Source organism: Lampetra planeri, chromosome 56 (genome assembly GCF_965212315.1).
Source record: "Lampetra planeri chromosome 56, kcLamPlan1.2.h2, whole genome shotgun sequence".
In the NCBI taxonomy this organism is placed as follows: Eukaryota; Metazoa; Chordata; class Hyperoartia; order Petromyzontiformes; family Petromyzontidae; genus Lampetra; species Lampetra planeri.
In genome coordinates this window covers 1197697-1225473 of record NC_136162.1, presented here as the reverse complement: position 1 = coordinate 1225473, position 27777 = coordinate 1197697, and the positions used below count along the sequence as shown (strand labels likewise).

Below are 27777 nucleotides of genomic sequence, written 5' to 3'. Positions count from 1 at the left end.
AACTCTATAAGTCTCTCTGAATCTCTATGGGTTTCTGTGTCTCTATGGGTCTCTATGGGTCTCTATGGGTCTCTGTGTAACTCTATAAGTCTTTCTGAATCTCTATGGGTCTCTGTGTCTGTGTCTCTATGGGTCTCTGTGTCTCTATGGGTCTCTGTGTCTCTATGGGTCTCTGTGTCTCTATGGGTCTCTATGGGTCTCTGTGTCTGTGTCTCTATGGGTCTTTGTGTCTCTATGGGTCTCTATGGGTCTCTACGGGTCTCTGTGTATCTCTATAAATCTCTATGAATCCCTATGTGTCTCTGGGTCTCTGTGTCTCTATGGGTCTCTGTGTCTGTGTCTCTATGGGTCTCTGTGTCTCTATGGGTCTCTATGGGTCTCTATGGGTCTCTGTGTATCTCTATACATCTCTATGTATCTCTATGTCTCTACGGGTCTCTATGCATCTCTATGAGTCTCTATGAATTTCTATGGGTCTCTATGGGTCTCTGTGTATCTCTATAAGTCTCTCTGAATCTCTATGGGTCTCTGTGTCTGTGTCTCTATGGGTCTCTGTGTCTCTATGGGTCTCTGTGTCTCTCTGGGTCTCTATGGGTCTCTGTGTCTCTATGGGTATCTGTGTAACTCTATAAGTCTCTCTGAATCTCTATGGGTTTCTGTGTCTCTATGGGTCTCTATGGGTCTCTATGGGTCTCTGTGTAACTCTATAAGTCTTTCTGAATCTCTATGGGTCTCTGTGTCTGTGTCTCTATGGGTCTCTGTGTCTCTATGGGTCTCTGTGTCTCTATGGGTCTCTGTGTCTCTATGGGTCTCTATGGGTCTCTGTGTCTGTGTCTCTATGGGTCTTTGTGTCTCTATGGGTCTCTATGGGTCTCTACGGGTCTCTGTGTATCTCTATAAATCTCTATGAATCCCTATGTGTCTCTGGGTCTCTGTGTCTCTATGGGTCTCTGTGTCTGTGTCTCTATGGGTCTCTGTGTCTCTATGGGTCTCTATGGGTCTCTATGGGTCTCTGTGTATCTCTATACATCTCTATGCATCTCTATGTCTCTACGGGTCTCTATGCATCTCTATGAGTCTCTATGAATTTCTATGGGTCTCTATGGGTCTCTGTGTATCTCTATAAGTCTCTCTGAATCTCTATGAGTCTCTGTGTCTCTATGGGTGTCTGTGTCTCTATGTGTCTCTATGTGTCTCTATGGGTCTCTGTGTATCTCTATACATCTCTATGTATCTCTATGTCTCTACGGGTCTCTATGCATCTCTATGAGTCTCTGAATTTCTATGGGTCTCTGTGTCTCTATGGGTGTCTGTGTCTCTATGTGTCTCTATGTGTCTCTATGGGTTTCTGTGTATCTCTATACATCTCTATGTATCTCTATGTCTCTACGGGTCTCTATGCATCTCTATGAGTCTCTATGAATTTCTATGAGTCTCTATGGGTCTCTGTGTATCTCTATAAGTCTCTCTGAATCTCTATGGGTCTCTGTGTCTCTATGGGTGTCTGTGTCTCTATGTGTCTCAATGTGTCTCTGGGTCTCTGTGTATCTCTATACATCTCTATGTATCTCTATGTCTCTACGGGTCTCTATGCATCTCTATGAGTCTCTATGAATTTATATGGGTCTCTATGGGTCTCTGTGTATCGCTATAAGTCTCTCTGAATCTCTATGGGTCTCTGTGTTTCTATGGGTGTCTGTGTCTCTATGTGTCTCTATGGGTCTCTGTGTATCTCTATACATCTCTATGTATCTCTATGTCTCTACGGGTCTCTATGCATCTCTATGAGTCTCTATGAATTTCTATGGGTCTCTGTGTCTCTATGGGTGTCTGTGTCTCTATGTGTCTCTATGTGTCTCTGGGTCTCTGTGTATCTCTATACATCTCTATGTATCTCTATGTCTCTACGGGTCTCTATGCATCTCTATGAGTCTCTATTAATTTATATGGGTCTCTATGGGTCTCTGTGTGTCTCTATAAGTCTCTCTGAGTCTCTATGGGTCTCTGTGTCTCTATGGGTGTCTGTGTCTCTATGTGTCTCTATGTGTCTCTATGGGTCTCTGTGTATCTCTATACATCTCTATGTATCTCTATGTCTCTACGGGTCTCTATGCATCTCTATGAGTCTCTATGAATTTCTATGGGTCTCTATGGCTCTCTGTGTATCTCTATAAGTCTCTCTGAATCTCTATGGGTCTCTGTGTCTCTATGTGTCTCTATGTGTCTCTATGTGTCTCTGTGTATCTCTATACATCTCTATGTATCTCTATGTCTCTACGGGTCTCTATGCATCTCTATGAGTCTCTCTCCGGGGAGGCGGCGGGTGTGAGCCCATTAAAGTATCACCACTCGCCACTGACCTTGGCCGTGAATTGGGGGTCTCCTGGGGCCTCGGCTCGCAGTGCGCTAACCGCTGCGCCACCGCTCCTAGCACCACCCACATTGACGATTCACTTTGGGGCGCTCGGACGCAGGGGAGTGACCGCGGGCTGATTTGCGTCTTCTCACAGCGACCACAGCGAGAGAGGGCAGCTCTCGGGCCTTGAAGGGAGAGATCCTGGGTTGGACTCCACGTCTCGCCCTCCCACCCGTGGCCACGCGATAACGCGGACTCAAGGTGAGTGGTTGGTGGTGGTGGTGGCGGCGGTGGTGGTGGTTGGTGGTTGGTGGTGGTGGCGGTGGTGGTGACGGTGGTGGTGGTGGCGGCGGTGGTGGTGGTGGTGACGGTGGTGGTGGTGGTTGGTGGTGCTGGCTGGTGGTGCTGGCGGTGGTGCTGGCGGTGGTGCTGGCGGTGGTGGTGGCGGTGGTGGTGGCGGTGGTTGGTGGTGTTGGCAGTGGTGGCGGTGGTGGTGGTTGGTGGTGGTGGTGGTGGAGGTGGTGGTGGTGGCGGTGGTGGTGGCGGTGGTTGGTGGTGTTGGCAGTGGTGGCGGTGGTGGTGGTTGGTGGTGGTGGTGGAGGTGGTGGTGGTGGTGGCGGTGGTGGTGGTGGTTGGTGGTGGTGGTAGCGGTGGTGGTGGCGGTGGTTGGTGGTGGTGGTGGTTGGTGGTGGTGGTGGTGGTTGGTGGTGGTGGTTGGTGGCGGTGGTTGGTGGTGGTGGTGGTGGCGGTAGTGGTGGTTAACACGCTGCGCTACGAACCTGGCGACCCGGGTTCGATTCCCGCTCACGGCCACTGCCAATCCCCCTAGGTCGACTCAGCCTCAAATGAGTACCTGGTGCGGTGTTTAGTAAACATCGCCGCTGGGGAGACAAAGGCGGCCGGGCGTGGTGCTGGCCACCCGCCCCCTTGTGTGCCTTTCCGACCTTCATAGGTGCTGCTCGCTTAAAGCACTTGCCCCAACAGTCTATTACAGGCTACACGGGGGATCTTTGTATTTGTTTGGGTAGGGGAATAACCGTATTCACCAGATCACAAGACGCGCTTCCTCCCTGCCCCCTCAGGTGTCTGTGTGACTGTGTGTCTGTGTCTGTGTGGTTGTGTGACTCTGTGTCTGTGTGGTTGTGTGCCTGTGTGTCTGTGCGTCTGTGTGTCTGTGTTTTAAGTGCGTGGTGAGCGGTGGTGCCGCGGTTAGCGCGCCGCGCTACGAACCCGGCGGCCCCGGTTTCGATTCCCGCTCACGGCCACTGCCAATCCCCCTAGGTCGACTCAGCCTCAAATGAGTACCTGCTGCGGTGCGTCGTAAACATCGCCACTGGGGATACAAAGGCGGCCGGGCGTGGTGCTGTCCACGGTACTGCCTCGTGTGCCCGTCCGGCACCTTGATGGGTGTTTGCTAAGGCCGCTGTGGGTTTGTGGTGTGCAGGAGGACATGATGATGATGATGATCGCGACGGCGATGATCGCGATGATGTTGACGATTGGAGAGGTGTCTTCTGCACTGACCGCGTCGGTTGCAGGAACAAGTTTGCAACAGGGTAAGGGCTTCACACAATGACAAAGCTACCACCGTATGAGCCTTTAACAGACTGTTGGGGCAAGTGCTGTTAGCCAGCACACACGCATACATCGACGCGGAAACACGACGGCATCAAGATGCAAACATACAAAAATAGCCACGAATCACCACTAAGTGGCAGTGACGTCGCCACGGCGCTTGTACCAGGCTAGGTGCACCTTGAGGCCCTCACGTGAGGAGGAGGTCACGGGACAGACCCAGGTGCCATGGATTGACTGTTGTGCCAGGCTAGGTGCAGGAGGTCACGGGACAGACCCAGGTGCCATCGGTTGACTGCTGTGCTAGGCTAGGTGCACGAGGTCACGGGACAGACCCAGGTGCCATGGATTGACTGTTGTGCCAGGCTAGGTGCAGGAGGCCACGGGACAGACCCAGGTGCCATGGGTTGACTGCTGTGCCAGGCTAGGTGCAGGAGGCCACGGGACAGACCCAGGTGCCATGGGTTGACTGCTGTGCCAGGCTAGGTGCAGGAGGCCACGGGACAGACCCAGGTGCCATGGGTTGACTGCTGTGCCAGGCTAGGTGCAGGAGGTCATGGGACAGACCCAGGTGCCATGGGTTGACTGCTGTGCCAGGCTAGGTGCAGGAGGCCACGGGACAGACCCAGGTGCCATGGGTTGACTGCTGTGCCAGGCTAGGTGCAGGAGGCCACGGGACAGACCCAGGTGCCATGGGTTGACTGCTGTGCCAGGCTAGGTGCAGGAGGTCATGGGACAGACCCAGGTGCCATGGGTTGACTGCTGTGCCAGGCTAGGTGCAGGAGGCCACGGGACAGACCCAGGTGCCATGGGTTGACTGCTGTGCCAGGCTAGGTGCAGGAGGCAACGGGACAGACCCATGTGCCATGGGTTGACTGCTGTGCCAGGCTAGGTGCAGGAGGTCATGGGACAGACCCAGGTGCCATCGGTTGACTGCTGTGCCAGGCTAGGTGCAGGAAGTCACGGGACAGACCCAGGTGCCGTGGGTTGACTGCTGTGCCAGGCTAGGTGCAGGAGGACTGAGATGGCTGGCAGATGCACCGCCTATGCTCCCCACTGTGCCAACTTTTCTGCGTTTTAGCCGCCCGGCGTTCCTCTCGTTGTTGTGAGCGTCGCTCCTCCGCTCGTTGTTGGAAGGCCTGTTGACACCGCTGGTACCGGTCAGCGGCAAGTCCACTCAGCTCCACATCCTCCTGCACCACATCACTTCATCTCTTGTCTCAACTACTGTACATACACACGTACATACACATGCACATACACGCAAGATAGGATTACAAAGGTCCCCCGTGTAGCCTTAACAGACTGTTGCGGATGGTGTTTGCCATGAGCTGGAATCGAACTCGGGCCGCCGGGTTCGTAGCGCGGCGTGCTAACCGCGGCACCACCGCTCCCCACGCACTAAAAACACACAGACGCACAGACGCACAGACACACAGACACACAAACGCACAGACACACAGACACACAGTCACACAGACGCACAGACACACAAACGTACAGACGCACAGACGCACAGACGCACAGACACACAGACACACAGTCACACAGACGCACAGACACACAAACGCACAGACGCACAGACACACAGACACACAGACACACAGTCACACAGTCACACAGACGCACAGACACACAACCACCTGATTACATTTCACAACACAGAGAGGGGGAGGGAGGGGGAGGGAGGGAGGGGGAGTGAGTGAATTGGTGATGATGATGTTGAGATGATGATTTTGGTGATGTTGTTGAGATGGTAGTGATGTTGATTCTGGTCGCAAGAATGTTGTTAAGATGGCATTGAGATGGTGACGATTATGAGATGGTGATGATGTTCAGATGGCGGTGATGTCGAGGATGTGGTGTTGATGTTGAGATGGTCGTGCTGTTGGCGATGTTGGCGATGTTGATGATGAGGGTGATGTTGGTCATGATGATGATGGTGATGATGATGATGGTGATGTCGGTGATGATGATGTCGGTGATGATGATGTTGGTGATGATGTTGGGGGTGATGGTGATGTTGATGATGATGATGATGTCGGTGATGATGATGTCGGTGATGATGATGGTGATGTTGGTGATGATGTTGGGGGTGATGGTGATGTTGATGTCGGTGATGATGATGTTGATGTTGGTGATGATGTTGGGGGTAATGGTAATGTTGATGATGATGATGTCGGTGATGATGATGTCGGTGATGATGATGTTGATGGTGATGTTGGTGATAATGTTGGGGGTGATGGTGATGTTGATGATGATGATGTCGGTGATGATGATGTCGGTGATGATGTTGGGGGTGATGGTAATGTTGATGATGATGATGTCGGTGATGATGATGTCGGTGATGATGATGTCGGTGATGATGATGTCGGTGATGATGATGTTGATGGTGATGTTGGTGATAATGTTGGGGGTGATGGTGATGTTTTTGATGATGATGATGTCGGTGATGATGATGTCGGTGATGATGATGTCGGTAATGATGATGATGGTGGTGGTGATGATGGTGTTGGTGATGATGTTGATGGTGATGATGGTGATGATGATGGTGATGATGATGTTGGTGATGATGTTGGGGGGGATGGTGATGTCGATGATGGTGATGTTGATGAAAATGTTGGTGATGATGTTGGGGTGATGTTGATGATGATGATGATGTCGGTGATGATGATGTCGGTGATGATGATGTTCATGGTGATGTTGATGATGATGTCGGTGATGATGATGTTGATGTTGGTGATGATGTTGGGGGTGATGATGATGTTGGTGATGATGTTGGGGGTGATGATGATGTTGATGGTGATGTTGGTGGTGATGATGATGATGGTGATGATGTCGGCGATGATGGTGTTGTCTCCGTAGGCGCGAACCTGAGTCTGGAACACAGCGAGAACCACGACACGGTGATGTTGGTGATGATGTTGGTGATGATGTTGGTGATGGTGATGGTGATGATGGTGTTGTCTCCGTAGGCGCGAACCTGAGTCTGGAACACAGCGAGAATCACGACACGGTGATGTTGCGATGGCATCCTCAGGCGCCCAAAGCCAACTACAGCATCTACGCTCGCAACGGACAACGCGGCGAGTGGAACGTGAGTGCTCTAGGTGGACTCAGCCTCAAATGAGTACAGTGCCCCTGGTTTGTTTGGTATACCAAACATCGGCACTGGGGAGACAAAGGCGGCCGTGGCTTGGCCGTGCCCACACCAGCCTCCGTAGGTGCTCCTCGTTTAGCTGCACTTGCCCCAGTAGCATACGTGGGCTACACGGGGGACATTTGTCTTTGTGTTGTCTATGGCGCAGTGCTGAGCCGATGATGATTGCACTGATTTCAGTGGAGTCATTATGGCGACGGCACAGGAGTCGTTCGCTCACGGAGAGAGAGAGGCAGAGACAGAGGGGACGACTCAGGCAGAGAGAGAGGACGACTCAGAGAGAGGACGACTCAGAGAGAGAGAGAGGACGATTCAGAGAGAGAGGACGACTCAGAGAGAGAGGACGACTCAGAGAGAGAGGACGACTCGGAGAGAGGACGACTCAGAGAGAGAGAGAGGACGATTGGGACAGAGAGAGAGAGGATGACTCAGAGAGAGAGGACGACTCAGAGAGAAAGAGAGAGAGAGAGGACGACTCGGAGAGAGAGAGGACGACTCAGAGAGTGAGAGGGAACGACTCAGAGAGAGAGAGAGAGAGAGAGAGAGGACGACTCGGAGAGAGAGAGGACGACTCAGAGAGTGAGAGGGAACGACTCAGAGAGAGAGGATGACTCAGAGAGAGAGAGCGACTCAGAGAGTGAGAGGACGACTCAGAGAGAAAGAGAGAGAGAGGACGACTCAGAGAGAGAGGACGACTCAGAGAGAGAGAGGACGACTCAGAGAGAGAGAGAGGACGACTCAGAGAGAAAGATGACGACTCAGAGAGAGAGAGAGAGGACGACTCAGAGAGAAAGAGAGAGAGAGGACGACTCAGAGAGAGAGGACGACTCAGAGAGAGAGAGAGGACGACTCAGAGAGAGAGAGAGAGGACGACTCAGAGAGAGAGGATGACTCAGAGAGAGAGAGCGACTCAGAGAGTGAGAGGACGACTCAGAGAGAAAGAGAGAGAGAGGACGACTCAGAGAGAGAGGACGACTCAGAGAGAGAGAGGACGACTCAGAGAGAGAGAGAGAGAGGACGACTCAGAGAGAAAGATGACGACTCAGAGAGAGAGAGAGAGGACGACTCAGAGAGAAAGAGAGAGAGAGGACGACTCAGAGAGAGAGGACGACTCAGAGAGAGAGAGAGGACGACTCAGAGAGAGAGAGAGAGGACGACTCAGAGAGAAAGAGGACGACTCAGAGAGAGAGAGAGAGGACGACTCAGAGAGAAAGAGAGAGAGAGGACGACTCAGAGAGAGAGGACGACTCAGAGAGAGAGAGAGGACGACTCAGAGAGAGAGAGAGAGGACGACTCAGAGAGAAAGAGGACGACTCAAAGAGAGAGAGGATGACTCAGAGAGAAAGGACGACTCAGAGAGAGAGGACGACTCAGAGAGAGAGAGAGCGACTCAGAGAGAGAGGATGACTCAGAGAGAGAGGACGACTCAGAGAGAGAGGACGACTCAGAGAGAGAGAGAGAGGACGACTCAGAGAGAGAGGACGACTCAGAGAAAAAGAGAGAGAGAGAGAGGACGACTCGGAGAGAGAGAGGACGACTCAGAGAGAGAGGATGACTCAGAGAGAGAGAGAGAGAGAGGACGACTCGGAGAGAGAGAGAGAGAGAGAGAGAGGACGACTCAGAGAGAGAGGACGACTCAGAGAGAGAGAGAGAGAGAGAGAGAGGACGACTCAGAGAGAGAGGATGACTCAGAGAGAGAGAGAGAGAGAGGACGACTCAGAGAGAGAGAGAGAGGACGACTCAGAGAGAGAGGACGACTCAGAGAGAGAGAGGACGACTCGGAGAGAGAGGACGACTCAGAGAGAGAGAGAGCGACTCAGAGAGTGAGAGGACGACTCAGAGAGTGAGAGGGAACGACTCAGAGAGAGAGAGGACGACTCAGAGAGAGAGAGGACGACTCAGAGAGAGAGACAGAGAGAGAGGACGACTCAGAGAGAGAGGACGACTCAGAGAGAGAGCGACTCAGAGTGAGAGGACGACTCAGAGAGAGAGAGGACGACAGAGAGAGAGAGAGGACGACAGAGAGAGAGAGAGCGACTCAGAGAGAGAGAGGACGACTCAGAGAGAGAGGATGACTCAGAGAGAGAGAGGACGACTCAGAGAGAGAGAGGACGACTCAGAGAGAGAGGACGACTCAGAGAGAGAGAGCGACTCAGAGAGAGAGGGGACGACTCAGAGAGAGAGAGGACGACTCAGAGAGAGAGGATGACTCAGAGAGAGAGAGAGCGACTCAGAGAGAGAGAGGACGACTCAGAGAGAGAGAGGATGACTCAAAGAGAGAGAGAGCGACTCAGAGAGAGAGGACGACTCAGAGAGAGAGAGAGGGGGGACGACTCAGAGTGAGAGGACGACTCAGAGAGAGAGAGGACGACTCAGAGAGAGAGAGAGAGAGGGGGGGACGACTCAGAGTGAGAGGACGACTCAGAGAGAGAGAGAGAGAGGACGACTCAGAGAGAAAGGACGACGCATAGAGAGGACGACTCAGAGAGAGAGGGGGGACGACTCAGAGAGAGAGGGGGGGACGACTCAGAGAGAGAGAGGACGACTCAGAGAGAGAGGACGACTCAGAGAGAGAGGACGACTCAGAGAGAGAGAGAGAGGACGACTCAGAGTGAGAGGACGACTCATAGAGAGGACGACTCAGAGAGAGAGGACGACTCAGAGAGAGAGAGAGAGAGAGAGGACGACTCAGAGAGAAAGGACGACTCATAGAGAGGACGACTCAGAGAGAGAGGGGGGACGACTCAGAGAGAGAGAGGACGACTCAGAGAGAGAGAGAGAACGACTCAGAGGCACCAGGAGGTGGAGTCACAGACGAAGGCAGCAGCAGCCACGTGGCAGTGAGGAACCAATGCTACCGACAAGGTGCAAGATCTGCAGTCCTCTATTTATATTATTCAGATTCCATCGGCCAATTAGAGAGCTTGTCATTGTGTGGTGGTGGTGGTTGACGCACATCTCACCACGACTCTGGTTACGTCCCATTGTCCACCCGTTGTCCACCCATTGTCCACCTATTGACCACACATTGTCCACCTATTGACCACTCATTGTCCACCTATTGACCACACATTGTCCACCTATTGACCACACATTGTCCACCTATTGACAACACATTGTCCACCCGTTGTCCACCCATTGTCCACCTATTGACCACACATTGTCCACCTATTGACCACACATTGTCCACCTATTGACCACTCATTGTCCACCCGTTGTCCACCCGTTGTCCACCCCGCCCGCCAGGAATACACCTCCTGCTGCGGTCAAGCGCTCCTCCCGTTCCAGCCCGATCGAAGAATCACGGCCGCTGTCTGCCTCAACAGACGTGCTGATGATGATGATGACGGTGACGGTGATGGTGAGGAGGAGGAGGGGAGGGAGGAGGAGGGGGAGGCAGGAGGAGCGGATCTGAGTTCCGAGTGCGGCCAGGGATGCGACGCACAGAGACCCTCCATGTGCCACTCCAGCGACGACGACGACGGCGACGAGGGGAGCGAAGATGAGGGGGCATTGACCCCCGAGGGAGACCCCAGGTGCGAGCTGATCACGTGGGAACCACCAGGTGAGACCCTTTCACGTAACGACTCTGACCCCCTCCACCACCCACCCCCCGTACCCCCCCCCCCCACCAGCCCCCCACCATCCCCTTTGCACGGCGACCCGAGTTGGATTGCCCGCTCGCCAGAGGTCGCAACCGGGTACCCGATACCCGTATCCTACCCGATACCCGGCTACCCGTACCCGGCCGGGTACGGGTACGGGTAGGCCGTGAGTCACTGGTGAGTCACCGTTTGTCACTCATTTCGGGTAGGGTACGGGTAGGGAACGGGTACCCGTACCCGGCCGGGTACGGGTAGCCATTTGCGACCCTGGTGCGGCCGGGTACGGGAACGGGTAAGGAATCAAAAACCGTTTGCGGGACACCGATCTGAAACCGCTTTCCTGGGACTCCCCGAGGTAGACTCGGCCTCGAATGTGCGTACGAGGCTCGGCAGTGGGGGGGGGGGGTATAACAGCATTCTCCTTTTTAAATCCTTTATATTAAGTTCGCTTGCTTGCTTACGACCGTGCAAATCTTTCGGTCGTTTTTTAACCCACTTCCCGTGATCCAATCGAGCTGACATTTTGCACACAGACTCGTTGTGCGTGACAATGCATTTTCGTGAAAACATTTTTCCAAAATTTTACACTTTTTAGGGATTTTTTTTTAAATATTTTAGTACCAATTGCTTAATGGTGCAATGCAATCATCTGACCCATAGGTGGCAGCCATCTCAAGCCAGAGGACGAGAGGACTCTAGCCGCCCCGATGCCACGCATATAAAGGATTTATAGTGAAAAACGTTGTTTTTACGGGTTTACTTGTTTGTATTTGATTGTCAGCCAACGCTGGGTAACAACAACAACATGGACATTTTCGTTCTCTTCTAGCATGTCCACCAACAGGTGCTTGTGCACAAACAGGTCCACGTGCACATTTTATTCTCTTTTAGCCCCGCCCCCCCCCTCCCAATACGTTCCATTCATTAGCTACCACATTCAGATAAGCCCCTCCCCCCCTCCTCCCCCTTAACTTGTATTTAAGAGCTTGTATCGTGGAATCTGTGCCTCACTTGATACATTCTAGATTTGAGGCTTTCGTGACTGCAAGGATTCATATTCTTAGGTTTTTTCGGTAAAGTCACGTAGACGGAAGCTTGTGTTGCCTCCGAAACGTCGTGATTTTTATTTTATTTTACTTTTATTAATTTTAATGTTTTACCTACGTGACTTTACCGAAAAAACCTACGAATATGAATCACTTGATACAGTAAATGTAGCTGTGAGGTGATTTTTTATTATTTTATTTCTATTATTACTTTTATTAAAAACATAACTCTGATAATGTATGCACTGTCCATTATCAGAGTTATGTTTTTTTGTTTGCAGTATGACTGCAGGTATTGTGGTCTATGCAAACATGACTCCTTGTAATAAAAGGTGTCAGTTTTGTTGCCAGATAGAAGGGTAAAAAACCAATTATCAGGTGTAGCCTTGTGAGCCATGTGGCTCTTGAGTAGGGGGCAACCGCATCAAACAAAATGTGAACATCTTAAAGCGACGACGCACAAACAGAAACTTCTTGGGATAGACCAGCAAAATCTTCCAGAGCACAAAAAAAAATTAACCCGTAAAAACTAACTTTTTCACTATTCATCCTTTATATGCGTGTTCAATGGGCCACAACCCAGCCCACATTGGTCTTTGAAACGGGCGGCTAGAGTCCTCTCGTCCTCTGGCTTGAGATGGCTGCCACCTATGGGTCAGATGATTGTCTGCCAGCATTAAGCAATTGGTAATTAAATATTTTAAAAAAAAAATCCCTAAACAGTGTAAAATTTTTCGAAAAAATGTATTGTGACGCACGAGTCTGTGTGGAAAATGCCAGCTCGATTGGATCACGGGAAGTGGGTTTAAAAACGACCGAAAGATTTGCACGGTCGTAAGCAAGCAAGCACGCAAGCACGCAAGCAAGCAAGCGAACTTAATATAAAGGGTTTAAAAACAACAACACCGCCTTACAACGCCGTGTGCAAAAATCCCAGTGTGATGCAAGTCAAACAATCACAACCACAAGACGATTTAGATTCAAGCTCTCGGTTAACGTGTGCACGTTTACGTAGTTGGCCCTGTTTGGGGGGGTGGCTCTGTGATTAACCTGTTGCTTCAAAGTCAAGTGCGTGCCTCAGTGAAGGACACTGCACAGACACTGCCGTAGGCTGATCGATGTCTGGATGGGGTCGAGGGATGGCTCCCGATTTGTGAACCGCGTTACGAACGCCGGTGATCTGGTGATTGCTGCTCGCTCGGAGAAGGAGTTGGAGGCTCTGCTGGTGAACCTGGAGCGTGCCACTGAGATGTGGGGGTCTTGCCATCAGCGCCGACACAAAAAAAAACGAAGAACCTGCCTAGGCATTGAACGTCATCAATCACTGCACCCCCTCAGCTCCTCACTTCACCCTCAAAGTGAACCTAGCCTGGCACTTCTGCGTGTGTGGTGGCGTCAGCGTTACTTGATGGGGTGTGCTGCCCCCCCCGCCCCGAACCACGTGTCCCTGTGCCCCTCACCACGTGTCCCTGTGCCCCTCACCACGTGACCCTGTGCCCCTCACCACGTGTCACTGTGCCCCGCCCCCCACCACGTGACCCTGTGCCCCGCCCCCCCCACCACGTGTCCATGCGTCCCTCACCACGTGTTCATGCGCCCCTCACCACGTGCCCCCTGCCCACCCCCACCACGTGTCCATGTGTCTCCCACCACGTGACCCTGTGCCCCTCACCACGTGTCCCTCACCACGTGCCCCTCACCACGTGCCCCTCACGACGTGCCCCTCACCACGTGTCCATGTGCCCCTCCCACCACGTGCCCCTGCGCCCCTCACCACGTGTCCCTGTGCCCCCCCGCCCCCCCCACCACGTGTCCCTGTGCCCCGCCCCCCACCACGTGTCCCTGTGCCCCGCCCCCTCACCCTGTGCCCCCCCCCGCCCCCACCACGTGTCCCCTGCTGTGTGCAGGCATCCGTGGGAGTGAGGCACGTGACGTGCTCTGTGTGCAACCCTTCTACTCGGACCACGTGGTCTGCACGTGGCGGCCTGGCCCGCAGGCCCCGCCTGGCGTGCGCTACTCCCTCACATACTGGTCAGCACGCCTCGCGCTCCCTTGGGGCCGGCCATAAATGACGTCACGCGATTTTGGACGATTTTTGACCCCCCACCCCCCCGCACTTGTCACGCGGCGTCACAAAAAGTCAGACCCCCCCCCCCCCTCAAATATGACGTCACAAAGCTCTGTCCACCCCCCCACCTTCCCAAAAAACATATTTCCATTTTGAAAGTAAAGCATGCTTCAAATCGGTTTAAACTATTGTCATTGTAAATTTCGATTTAAAGCTTTCGTGACTGCAGGGATTCATCTTCTTGGTTCTTTCGGTAAAGTCACGTAGAAGGGAAGTAATAAAATAATAAAAATAAAACATAATAATTTTATTTTATCATGTTTTATTTTTATTATTTTATTACTTCCCTTCTACGTGACTTTACCGAAAGAACCAAGAAGATATTGTCATTGTAGTGTGTATTTAATGTGGCCCTGCATTCTGATGTTGTAGGACAAAACATTTATCAAAAAGTCTATTTAATTAAGTGTTGTTATAACAATTAGTGTTATAACAATTCCATATTTAGTTACAGTTGCGCATTTTGATGTGACGTCACATTTCTCAACCCCCCCCCCAAACCCTAGGTGCGTGACGTCATTTATGGACGGCCCCCTATCCCTCTCTCGCTCCACTCCCTCCACCACCGCTCACTCCCTCTCCATCCCTTCTCTCCCCTCACTCACTCCTCACTCACTCCCCACTCACCCACCCACTCACCCACCCACTCACTCACTCACTCTCTCCCCACTCACTCCCCACTCACTCACTCCCCACTCACTCACCCACCCACTAACTCACCCACTCACTCCCCACTCACTCACTCCCCACTCACTCACTCCTCACTCACTCACTCACTCCCTCACTCCCCACTCACTCCCCACTCACTCACTCACTCCCCACTCACTCACCCACCCACTAACTCACCCACTCACTCCCCACTCACTCACTCCTCACTCACTCACTCCTCACTCACTCACTCCCTCACTCCCCACTCACTCCCCAACTCACCCACTCACTCTCTCCCCACTCACTCACTCACCCACTCACCCACTCCTCACTCCTCACCCACTCCTCACTCACCCACTCCTCACTCACCCACTCACTCACTCCTCACTCACTCACCCACTCACTCCTCACTCACTCACCCACTCACTCACTCCTCACTCACTCCTTACTCACTCCCCACTCACCCACCCACTCACCCACTCCTCACCCACTCCTCACTCACTCCTCACTCACTCCTCGCTCACCCACTCACTCACCCACTCCTCACTCACTCACTCCTCACTCACTCACTCACTCCCCACTCACTCACTCCACTCTCTCCCCACTCACTCACTCACTCACCCACTCCTCACTCACTCACCCACTCCTCACTCCTCACTCACTCACCCACTCCTCACTCCTCACTCACTCACCCACTCCTCACTCCTCACTCACTCACTCACTCACTCCCCACTCACTCACTCACTACACTCTCTCCCCACTCCTCACTCACTCACTTACTCCCCACTCTCTCCCCACTCACCCACTCACTCACCCACCCACCCACTCCTCACTCACTCACTCCCCACTCTCTCCTCACTCACTCCCCACTCTTTCCTCACTCCACTCTCCGCCTCAGGCCCACCGGGCGCAGCAAATGGAGCGAGGTGAGGGAGGTCGAGGTGAGGGAGGTGAGCGAGGTGAGGGAGGGCGAGGTGAGGGAGGCGAGGGAGGGCGAGGTGAGGGAGGCGAGGGAGGGCGAGGTGAGGGAGGTGAGGGAGGCGAGGGAGGTGAGGGAGGTGAGAGAGGCGAGGGAGGGCGAGGTGAGGGAGGTGAGGGAGGTGAGGGAGGGCGAGGTGAGGGAGGGCGAGGTGAGGGAGGCGAGGGAGGGCGAGGTGAGGGAGGCGAGGGAGGGCGAGGTGAGGGAGGTGAGGGAGGTGAGGGAGGCGAGGGAGGGCGAGGTGAGGGAGGTGAGGGAGGGCGCCGTCGTGATGGGCTCCACCCCGGGCTCCTCGGGGCTCGGCTCGGAGCTCCTGCGGGCCTCGTTCCCCGTGGGCGATCCGGTGGACTTGTGCCACGGCATCTCGGTGCTCATCAGCAGTCTGGATGCGAGGGTGCGACCCGTCTACCGCACGCTGCCGGCGAGAAGACTGAGTACGGGCACACACAGACGATGTTCTCACCCCCCCAACCCCACATCCCCATCACCCCCCCCCCCCACGACCTCCTGTACACTAGGCGAGGTAGTCAACATCTCCTAGCCACCGTGATGATGATGATGAGAGAGACACAGACTCCAAACATACAGCAGCAGGCATCGTCAGGGTCAGGATCGAACCCACGACCTCCTGCACACCAGGCGAGGTAGTCAACATCTCCTAGCCACCCTCAATGACTCTGCGTGAGTCACTGACGACCAGGCTGAGACCACCACCTCACTCCAACCAAGCCCGGCTCACTCTGTGTGCGTCTATAGGGGTCTCAGCGGCACCCCTAATGTGATTTTCCCGTCCGCATTTGTATCCCAGTCCAAGCCCCGGGGCCTGGGAATCTCTCCCTGAAGAATGACAGCCATGGGAACTTGGTGGTGAGTTGGGAAGTTCCCGACCTGACGCCCATCTCGAGACTACCGAGCATACTGGTGTACAACGTGTGCATGACGGACAGCGTGGGCACGGTGAGGACCACGCCATCGTCAGCACCACCACCACCGTCACCATCATCAGCAGCATCATCATCAGCAGCACCATCGTCGTCAGCACCATCATCACCATCATCACCATCATCAGCATCATCATCATCAGCACCATCATCATCATCAGCACCATCATCATCAGCACCACCACCATCATCAGCACCACCACCATCATCAGCACCACCACCATCAGCACCACCACCATCATCAGCACCACCACCATCATCAGCACCACCACCATCATCAGCACCACCACCATCATCAGCACCACCACCATCACCACCAGCACCATCATCATCACCACCATCATCATCAGCACCATCATCATCAGCACCATCATCATCAGCACCGTCACCATCAGCAGCATCACCATCGTCAGCACCGTCATCATCAGCAGCATCATCATCAGCATCATAATCATCAGCACCATAATCATGAGCAACATCATCGTCAGCACCACCATCATCGTCAGCACCACCACCATCATCATCAGCATCATCATCAGCACCATCATCAGCATCATTAGCACCATCTTCAGCAGCCGTTATCAAGATCATCATCAGCAGCAGCATCATCAGCAGTGTCATCATCACTGTCATTACTACCATCACTATCGGCAAGCATCATTAGCAGCAGCCGTTATCAGCATCATCAGCAGTAGCTGTTCCCCATCACCAATACCATCATCACTGTCATCATTACGACCATCATCATCGGCAGCATCGGCAGCATGATCAGCAACAGCCATTATCAGCATCAGCATCATCATGAACAGGGGCGTTATAGAATAGTAAAATAAGAATAGGCTTTACCTCTTTCTGGCAATAAAACCGGAGTTGCGTAAAGACGTCCCAACGCCACATATATCAAACTCTTTGCGAGAAGAAATCAAGTCTGCATTCACCACACACACACAGTACTTGCGACGAACGTGCTAATGAGCACGCTCTGACGAGATCTAGTCGATGCATTTGTCTTTGAAACTGATTGGCCTGCACCACAGACGGCCTTTTGCGTGGCCAAATCTCACCGGTGTTGAACCAGAGAACGCCAAAATGCGGCCAGTACACAGACAATGCCACGCGTTCTTTGAAATACGTAATCGACCGGGCTATGCGTTAATTGTGTGTTGACCGACTCTCTGTGTTGCATTACATTACATTTCGATATTTTGCGAGGTTATTTAATTTTAGTGTGCCTTTCTCCTGATTTTCAAGCTTGCGTACCGTACCACGTCGTTGTCCACTCATTGACATGCTAATTTTTTCTCTGCCCCCTCCCTCTCTCCGCCCCCGCCCACCCTCTCTATATTTAAGGCCTCGTCACAGAGACGATCCCTCTCTCTTTGTGCCGATACGTGTTCTCTCTCTCTCTGTGTATCTTTGTGATATCTGTCTGCTTATATGTCTGTCTATATGTCGATTTAAAGCTTTCGTGACTGCAGGGATTCATCTTCTTGGTTATTTCGGTAAAGTCACGTAGAAGGGAAGTAATAAAATAATAAAAATAAAACATAATAAAATAAAATAAAATAATAAAATAAAAATAAAATATTATTATGTTTTATTTTTATTATTTTATTACTTCCCTTCTACGTGACTGTACCGAAAGAACCAAGAAGATGTCTGTCTATAGTTTTCTGGTTAGATTTGTGTTGCTATTTCTTTTATACCTGATGACGATTGCTTGTGTTGCAATCGAAACGTCGTAGTATGCAATTATTTAATTTATTATTTTATCTTTATACGTGACTTTACCGAAAGAACCAAAGAATAATGCCACGCGTATCAGAGCTTTTATAGCTCGGGGTTAACAGCAGCTCCATCACGATGTACTTGAGTTTCTTTGGAGCCATGATAAAGGTTTGATGCCGGCAAAAACGGCCCGATGAGACGCGCATTTATGCCATTTGGTTCTTTCGGTAAAGTCACGTAGGTTAGGACAACACATTCCTGCGGAGGGAGCCGGTAGGAACGTTGGGTCGCTCGTTCAATGGCCAGGGTCAACGTGTGGATGAATCTTCTTGGTTCTTTCGGTAAAGTCACGTAGGTTAGGACAACACATTCCTGCGGAGGAGCTGGTAGGAACGTTGGGTCGCTCGTTCAATGGCCAGGGTCAACGTGTGGATGAATCTTCTTGGTTCTTTCGGTAAAGTCACGTAGAAGGGAAGTAATGAAATAATAAAAATAAAACATAATAAAATAAAATAATTCTCACGACGTTTCGGCTACAACGCAAGCAGCCGTCTTCAGGTGAAAAATGAGACACTGCCAAGCTAGGAGCTCATATATAAGCTGGGTTGGAGGTGGAAGAAGAGCGCCTTAACAAAAAGAATGTGCATATCAAGAGGAATTTAGCATATTCATGGGAAATGCGTAGGAGGTGGGCGGGGGGGGGAGGTTTCAAAGTCATATTATGCCCATGCATTACCGAAAGAACCAAGAAGATGAATCCCTGCAGTCACGAAAGCTTTAAATCGAAAAGTGTGGATGAATGTTGAAGATGAAGCTCACCTCATAACCTCCTCCTCGTCATCATCCTCCTGTAGTTCATCTTCTTGGTTCTTTCGGTAAAGTCACGTAGAAGGGAAGTAATAAAATAATAAAAAATAAAACATAATAAAACAATTCTCACGACGTTTCGGCCACAACGCAAGCAGCCGTCCTCAGGTGAAAACCAGGTCTGTCGAGGCGACAGCGTATGAATGAAACAGCACACGTGCTTGGAGCATATATATAAGCTGGGTTGGAAGGGGGGAAAGGGCGCCTTGACAAAAGAATATGCATATCAAGAGGCATTTAGCATATTTATGGGAAATGCAGGTATGTGATTAGTACTACTCACGTTGTGGCCGAAACGTCGTGAGAATTGTTTTATTGTTTTATTTTTATTATTTTATTACTTCCCTTCTACGTGACTTTACCGAACGAACCAAGAAGATGAATCCCTGCAGTCACGAAAGCTTTACATCGAAATATAATAATATTATATGATCATATTATTATATTATATTATTATATTATTTTATTATGTTTTATTTTTATTCTTGTATCACTTCCCTTCTACGTGACTTTACCGAAAGAACCAAGAAGATGAATCGCTGCAGTCACGAAAGAAGCTTTAAATCGAAATCTAATCCTCCTGCAGATTTGTATCGAGAGGAAGGAGCCCATGGCGTTCGTGGACAATGAGAAGGTGCACCACATCGCGGTGCAGGCCCGGCTGTGTGACAGCTGGGACGTCATCGGGGACACCAAGAAGTGCTGGGATCACTGCAGCGAGTGGCAGCACCTCGTGATCCCAGGTGACGGTGGTGGTGGTGGTGGTGTGATGGTGATGGTGGTGATGGTGATAATGCTGATGACAGTGGTGATGATGGTGGTGGTGGTGGTGGTGATGCTGATGATAGTGGTGATGATGATAGTGGTGGTGGTAATGATAATGTTGATGACAGTGGTGATGGTGATGAGAGTGGTGATGGTGATGATAGTGGTGATGATGATGGTGGTGATGATAGTGGTGGTGGTAATGATAATGGTGATGCTAATGATAGTGGTGATGAGAGTGGTGATGGTGATGATAGTGGTGATGATGATAGTGGTGGCGGTAATGATAATGGTGATGCTAATGATAGTGGTGATGGTGGTGGTGGTGATGATAGTGGTGATGACAGTGGTGATGATGATAGTGGTGATGAGAGTGGTGATGGTGATAGCAGCTACATTGTCTGGAGGTGTGACGTTGACTAATAATGTGGGAGGGAAACGCCGAAGGGCCTGGAGAAAAATCCACCTGCACCAAGGAGAGAGACACACAAACTACAAATACACAGCAGCAGGCGTCAGAGTCGGGATCGAACCCACGACCTCCTGTACACCAGGCGAGGTAGTCAACATCTCATAGCCACCGTGATGATGATGATGAGAGACACGCAGACTCAAATATACAGCAGCAGCAGGCGTCAGGATCGGGATGGAACCCATGACCTCCTGTACACCAGGCGAGGTAGTCAACATCTCATAGCCACCGTGATGATGATGATGAGAGACACGCAGACTCAAATATACAGCAGCAGGCGTCAGGATCGGGATGGAACCCATGACCTCCTGTACACCAGGCGAGGTAGTTAACATCTCCAAGCCACCGTGATGACGATGAGAGAGAGAGAGACACGCAAACTCCAAATATACAGCAGCAGCAGGCGTCAGGATCGGGTTAGAACCCACGACCTCCTGTACACCAGGCGAGGTAGTTAACATCTCCTAGCCACCGTGATGACGATGAGAGAGAGAGAGACACGCAAACTCCAAATATACAGCAGCAGCAGGCGTCAGGATCGGGTTAGAACCCACGACCTCCTGTACACCAGGCGAGGTAGTTAACATCTCCTAGCCACCGTGATGACGATGAGAGAGAGACACGCAAACTCAAAAAATACAGCAGCAGGCGTCAGGGTCGGGATCGAACCCACGACGTCCTGTACACCAGGCGAGGTAGTTAACATCTCCTAGCCACCGTGATGACGATGAGAGAGAGACACGCAAACTCAAAAAATACAGCAGCAGGCGTCAGGGTCGGGATCGAACCCACGACCTCCTGCACACCAGGCGAGGTAGTCAACATCTCCTAGCCACCGTGATGATGATGATGAGAGAGACACGCAGACTCCAAATATACAGCAGCAGGCATCGTCAGGGTCGCGATCGAACCCACGACCTCCTGCATACCAGGCGAGGTAGTTAACATCTCATAGCCACCGTGATGATGATGATGAGAGAGACACGCAGACTCCAAATATACAGCAGCAGGCGTCAGGGTCGGGATGGAACCCACGACCTCCTGCACACCAGGCGAGGTAGTCAACATCTCCCGGCCACATTGGCGCCCGGTGGCGGAGAGACCTACAGCCCTCTGATGCGGGAGCAGCAAAGAAATCCGAAGTGCTAGGAAGCTCTTTGTCGCGCGCACGCCCCCAGTATGGGACACTTGCCCCAGCAGTCCGGCAAGGCTACACGGGGGACCTTTGTCTGTGCGTGTGTGTACAGCGCGGCTGCACGAGGGTGAAGAGGGGCAGGAGCTCCTGGTCGCGATGGCGCTCGTCGCTCCTGTCATCCTCGTCTTCCTCATCCTGTGCCTCACCGTCAAGTACAGATGGTACAGCTCAACTCCTCACCACTCACCTCACCTCCTCACCACTCACACAACTCCTCACCACTCACCTCACCACTCACACAACTCCTCACCACTCACCTCACCACACACACTCCTCACCACTCACACTCCTCACCACCCACTCAACTCCTCACCACTCACCTCACCACCCACATAACTCCTCACCACTCACCTCACCACTCACACAACTCCTCACCAGCCACTCACCTCCTCACCACCCACACACCTCCTCACCACTGACCTCACCACCCACACACCACTTCACCACCCACCTCACCACCCACACACCACCTCACCACTCACCTCACCACCCACACACCACCTCACCACTCACCTCACCACCCACACACCACCTCACCACTCACCTCACCACCCACACACCACCTCACCACCCACTCACCACCTCACCACTCACCTCACCACCCACACACCACCTCACCACCCACCCCTCACCACCCACTCACCACCTCACCACTCACCTCCTCACCACCCACACACCACCTCACCACACACCTCACCACCCACACACCACCTCACCACTCACCTCACCACCCACACACACTCCTCACCTCACCACACACACACCACCTCACCACCCACCTCACCAGCCACTCACCTCACCACCCACACACCACCTCACCACTCACCTCACCACCCACACACACTCCTCACCACTCACCTCACCACACACACACCACCTCACCACCCACCTCACCAGCCACTCACCTCACCACCCACACACCACCTCACCACCCACCCTCACCACCCACTCACCACCTCACCACTCACCTCCTCACCACCCACACACCACCTCACCACACACCTCACCACCCACACACCACCTCACCACCCACCTCACCACCCACACAACTCCTCACCACTCACCTCACCACCCACACACCACCTCACCACTCACCTCACCACCCACACACCACCTCACCACACACCTCACCACCCACTCACCACCTCACCACTCACCTCCTCACCACCCACACACCACCTCACCACACACCTCACCACCCACACACCACCTCACCACACACACACCACCTCACCACTCACCTCACCACCCACACACCACCTCACCACTCACCTCACCACCCACACACCACCTCACCACCCACCTCACCACCCACACACCACCTCACCACCCACCTCACCACCCACACACCACCTCACCACCCACACACCACCTCACCACCCAACTCACCACCCACACAACTCCTCACCACTCCACCTCCTCACCACCCACACACCACCTCACCACTCACCTCACCACCCACACACACTCCTCACCACTCACCTCACCACACACACACCACCTCACCACCCACCTCACCAGCCACTCACCTCACCACCCACACACCACCTCACCACCCACCCCTCACCACCCACTCACCACCTCACCACTCACCTCCTCACCACCCACACACCACCTCACCACACACCTCACCACCCACACACCACCTCACCACCCACCTCACCACCCACACAACTCCTCACCACTCACCTCACCACCCACACACCACCTCACCACTCACCTCACCACCCACACACCACCTCACCACACACCTCACCACCCACTCACCACCTCACCACTCACCTCCTCACCACCCACACACCACCTCACCACACACCTCACCACCCACACACCACCTCACCACACACACACCACCTCACCACTCACCTCACCACCCACACACCACCTCACCACTCACCTCACCACCCACACACCACCTCACCACCCACCTCACCACCCACACACCACCTCACCACCCACCTCACCACCCACACACCACCTCACCACCCACACACCACCTCACCACCCAACTCACCACCCACACAACTCCTCACCACTCACCTCCTCACTACCCACACACCTCCTCACCACTCACCTCACCACCCACACCTCACCACCCACACACCACCTCACCACCCAACTCACCACCCACACAACTCCTCACCACTCACCTCCTCACCACTCACTCACCTCCTCACCACTCACCTCACCACCCACACCTCACCACCCACACACCACCTCACCACCCACCTCACCACCCACACACCACCTCACCACCCACCCCTCACCACCCACACACCACCTCACCACTCACCTCACCACCCACACACCACCTCACCACACACCTCACCACCCACACACACTCCTCACCACCCACACACCACCCACACACACTCCTCACCACCCACACACCACCTCACCACCCACCCCTCACCACCCACACACCACCTCACCACCCACCTCACCACCCACACACCACCTCACCACCCACCCCTCACCACCCACACACCACCTCACCACTCACCTCACCACCCACACACCACCTCACCACACACCTCACCACCCACACACACTCCTCACCACCCACACACCTCCTCACCAGTCGCCTCACCTCCTCACCACCCACACACACTCCTCACCACCCACACACATCCTCACCACTCGCCCACCCACAGGCTTGGGAAGGGAGTGTGGAACAGATGGAGATTAGCCCGCACTCCGCTGTGTGGCTCTTCCTCCACACGCACGTGACCAGCGGTGACATCGTCACGGCGCCTGTGCCAGGCTAGGTGCACGCTACCAAGCGTACGGTGCCTGTGTGGTCAGTGCGCTGCGCTACGAACCAGAAGTCGCAAACGGGTTTTGATTCCTTACCCGTACCTGTACCCGGCCGAACCAGGGTCGCAAACGGGTACCCGTACCCGGCCGTACCCGTACCCTACCCGTACCCGGCCGGGTACGGGTAGGGTACGGGTATCGGGTACCCGATTGCGACCTCTGGGATGAAGCCATGTTGCAGGCGCGGGTGGGTTGATTCTAGGAACTTGAATTGTGAGAAGAGACAAGACGTTGGGAAATGAGTGACAAACGGTGACTCACCAGTGACTCACGGCCTACCCGTACCCGTACCCGGCCGCACCAGGGTCGCAAACGGGTACCCGTACCCGGTCGGGTACGGGTAGCCGGGTACGGGTAGGGTACGGGTATCGGGTAGGGTACGGGTATCGGGTAGGGTACGGGTATCGGGTACCCGGTTGCGACCTCTGCTACGAACCCGACGGGCCGAGTTCGATCCCCGCTCATGGCCAGCAGCACATTCAGTGGCGGTTAACATGAACCAGGCCCTGTGCTTCGCCTAGGTCGACTCAGCCTCAAATGAGTACCTGGTGCGGTGTGCAGTAAACATCGCCACTAGGGAGACAAAGGCGGCCGGGGAGTGGTGCTGGCCACCCACCCCCCTCGTGCGCCGTGCCGGCCTTCACAGGCGCTACTCGCAGCACTTGCCCCAGCAGTCTGTGAAGGCTACACGGGGGACCTTTGTCTGTGTGCGCGTCCCACGCAGGATGCTCAAGGCCCACGTTTGGCCTCGAGTCCCTGGGCCCAGCGACCTCCTCCTCGACCTCAAAGTCGGCAAGGAGCAGCAGCTCGCACAGGTGACGACTCGATGGGTAGAGTCGCCCTCTCTCTCTCTCTGAGTCGTCCTCTCTCTGAGTCGTCCTCTCTCTCTCTGAGTCGTCCTCTCTCTCTCTGAGTCGTCCTCTCTCTCTCTCTCTATCTCTCTCTGAGTCGTCCTCTCTCTTTGAGTCGTCCTCTCTCTCTCTGAGTCGTCCTCTCTCTCTGAGTCGCCCTCTCTCTCTCTCTGAGTCGTCCTCTCTCTCTGAGTCGTCCTCTCTCTCTCTCTCTATCTCTCTCTGAGTCGTCCTCTCTCTCTGAGTCGTCCTCTCTCTCTCTGAGTCGTCCTCTCTCTCTTTGAGTCGTCCTCTCTCTCTCTCTCTATCTCTCTCTGAGTCGTCCTCTCTCTTTGAGTCGTCCTCTCTCTCTCTGAGTCGTCCTCTCTCTCTGAGTCGCCCTCTCTCTCTCTCTGAGTCGTCCTCTCTCTCTGAGTCGTCCTCTCTCTCTCTCTCTCTATCTCTCTCTGAGTCGTCCTCTCTCTCTGAGTCGTCCTCTCTCTCTCTGAGTCGTCCTCTCTCTCTGAGTCGTCCTCTCTCTCTCTCTCTCTGAGTCGTCCTCTCTCTCTCTCTGAGTCATCCTCTCTCTCTCTGAGTCGTCCTCTCTCTCTGAGTCGTCCTCTCTCTCTCTCTCTGAGTCGTCCTCTCTCTCTGAGTCGCTCTCTCTCTCTGAGTCGTCCTCTCTCTCTGAGTCGTCCTTTCTCTCTGAATCGTCCTCTCTCTCTCTGAGTCGTCCTCTCTCTCTCTGAGTCGCTCTCTCTCTCTGAGTCGTCCTCTCTCTCTGAGTCGTCCTCTCTCTCTGAGTCGTCCTTTCTCTCTGAATCGTCCTCTCTCTCTCTGAGTCGTCCTCTCTCTCTCTGAGTCGTCCTCTCTCTCTGAGTCGTCCTCTCTCTCTGAGTCGTCCTCTCTCTCTGAGTCGTCCTCTCTCTCTGAGTCGTCCTCTCTCTCTCTGAGTCGTCCTCTCTCTCTCTGAGTCGTCCTCTCTCTCTATCTCTATCTTTCTCTGAGTCGTCCTCTCTCTCTCTCTTAGTCGTTATCTCTCTCTGAGTCGTCCTCTCTCTCTCTGAGTCATCCTCTATCTCTGAGTCGTCCTCTCTGTCTATCGTTATCACTGTTATATTATTATTAGGGGCGCCGCGATGGGGAGATGTTAACTCCCTCACCTGGTGTACAGGAGGTCGTGGGTTTAATCCCAACCCTGACGCTTGCTGCTGCTGTATATTTGGAGTTTGCGTGTCTCTCTCTCTCTCTCTTCTCCTGTTCGTGTAGATTTTTCTCTGGATCCTCATAAAAAAATTTTTAGATTAAAACTCTAAGACGAAGGTAGTATTTTTAGTATTTTTCAGCTAAGGCCCATTGGTTATTACAAATGGCATTTATAGCAGCAGCAGCAGCAGCAGCCAAAAACTCCAAACGGGTGATGTAACATTATACATGTGGAGGGGAAAACCGGAGGACCCAAAGCGAGAAACATCCACGCGACCACAGGGACAGAAGGAGACACGCAGACTCTAAAAACCACACAGCAGGCCTCATGGCTGTGATCGAACCCACGACCTCCTGCACACCGGGCGAGGTAGTCAACATCTCCCGGCCACGCGATGACACGGTCCTGCCTCTCGTGCCAGGCCCCCACGTGCCGCGTGCCGGAGGAGATCTTCTCCAGCGTGGAGATCATCTCCGAGTGCCGTTCCTCGGAGGCCGCCCGACAACCGCTCATCCCCTCCATCGCCACGACTCCACCACCACCACCACCTCCTCCTCCTACTCCGTCCGCTGCCTCCGTGGTCGTCGTGGCGGCGGCGGCGGCGGTGGCGGTCACGGTGGTCACGTGTGCCGGGCCGCTCGCCGTCGGCTCGGACTACTGCTCGCTGGCCCAGGCCAACGCGGGACCCTCGGCGTGGCGACCGGGATAAGGGCTCGCTCCATCCTCCTGCAGCTGCTCCTGCTGCTGCTACTGCTGCTGCTACTGCTGCCTCCACTCCCTCCGTACACCGTGGGGGGGGGGGGGGGGTCACCCGAAAGCAAAGCCCCGGGGCAAATTCACGATCACGACCTTCATGGACTCTTAACTCTCCTACTTCTCCCCTTTCATCTCACTCTACTCCCTTCCACGCACTCTCCTACCTCTCCCCTCTCATCTCACTCCACTCCCCTCTCATCTCACTCTACTCCCTTCCACGCGCTCTCCTACCTCTCCCCTCTCATCTCACTCCACTCCCCTCTCATCTCACTCCACTCCCCTCCACGCACTCTCCTACCTCTCCCCTCTCATCTCACTCCACTCCCCTCCACGCACTCTCCTACCTCTCCCCTCTCATCTCAATCTCCTCCCCTCAATGCACTTTCTGGTTTCAGCCTGGTCACCAATTACTTCCCAAAAACACCCTGATCTCATCGAGTTTCATTTTTGCACGCAAATTCGCGAAATTCCCGCTGATGCTGCGAACTTTTCGTTGTTGACAAATTCAAGTTTCGGTTTGAGCGGCACGCAACGAGCGATGACAATTCCTCGGTGGCAGGGCAAAGAGGTGGGCAAGTGCTGCCCCCTACTGCGTGTGTGTGGGTGTGCGCATGTGTGCGTGCGTGTGTGTGCGTGCGTGTGCGCGCGTGTGCGTGCGTGGGTGTGCGCATGTGTGCGCATGTGTGCGTGTGTGTGTGTGCG

General features: G+C 53.5%; 2 protein-coding genes across 2 annotated transcripts; both read left to right on the top strand.

The window, feature by feature from the left end:
- The first annotated feature begins 339 nt into the window (after nucleotides 1–339).
- LOC144735639 (uncharacterized) lies at nucleotides 340–15769 on the top strand. Its single transcript, XM_078618090.1, has 7 exons — nucleotides 340–2617; nucleotides 3801–3912; nucleotides 6907–7028; nucleotides 10338–10656; nucleotides 13650–13773; nucleotides 15417–15535; nucleotides 15753–15769. Exons 2-7 carry the CDS (start codon nucleotides 3807–3809, stop codon nucleotides 15767–15769), a joined length of 807 nt encoding a protein of 268 aa, XP_078474216.1. The 5' UTR covers nucleotides 340–2617; nucleotides 3801–3806.
- LOC144735632 (uncharacterized) lies at nucleotides 15747–27777 on the top strand. Its single transcript, XM_078618077.1, has 6 exons — nucleotides 15747–15931; nucleotides 16306–16454; nucleotides 19620–19776; nucleotides 21518–21626; nucleotides 25007–25097; nucleotides 26741–27777. Exons 1-6 carry the CDS (start codon nucleotides 15769–15771, stop codon nucleotides 27026–27028), a joined length of 957 nt encoding a protein of 318 aa, XP_078474203.1. The 5' UTR covers nucleotides 15747–15768; the 3' UTR covers nucleotides 27029–27777.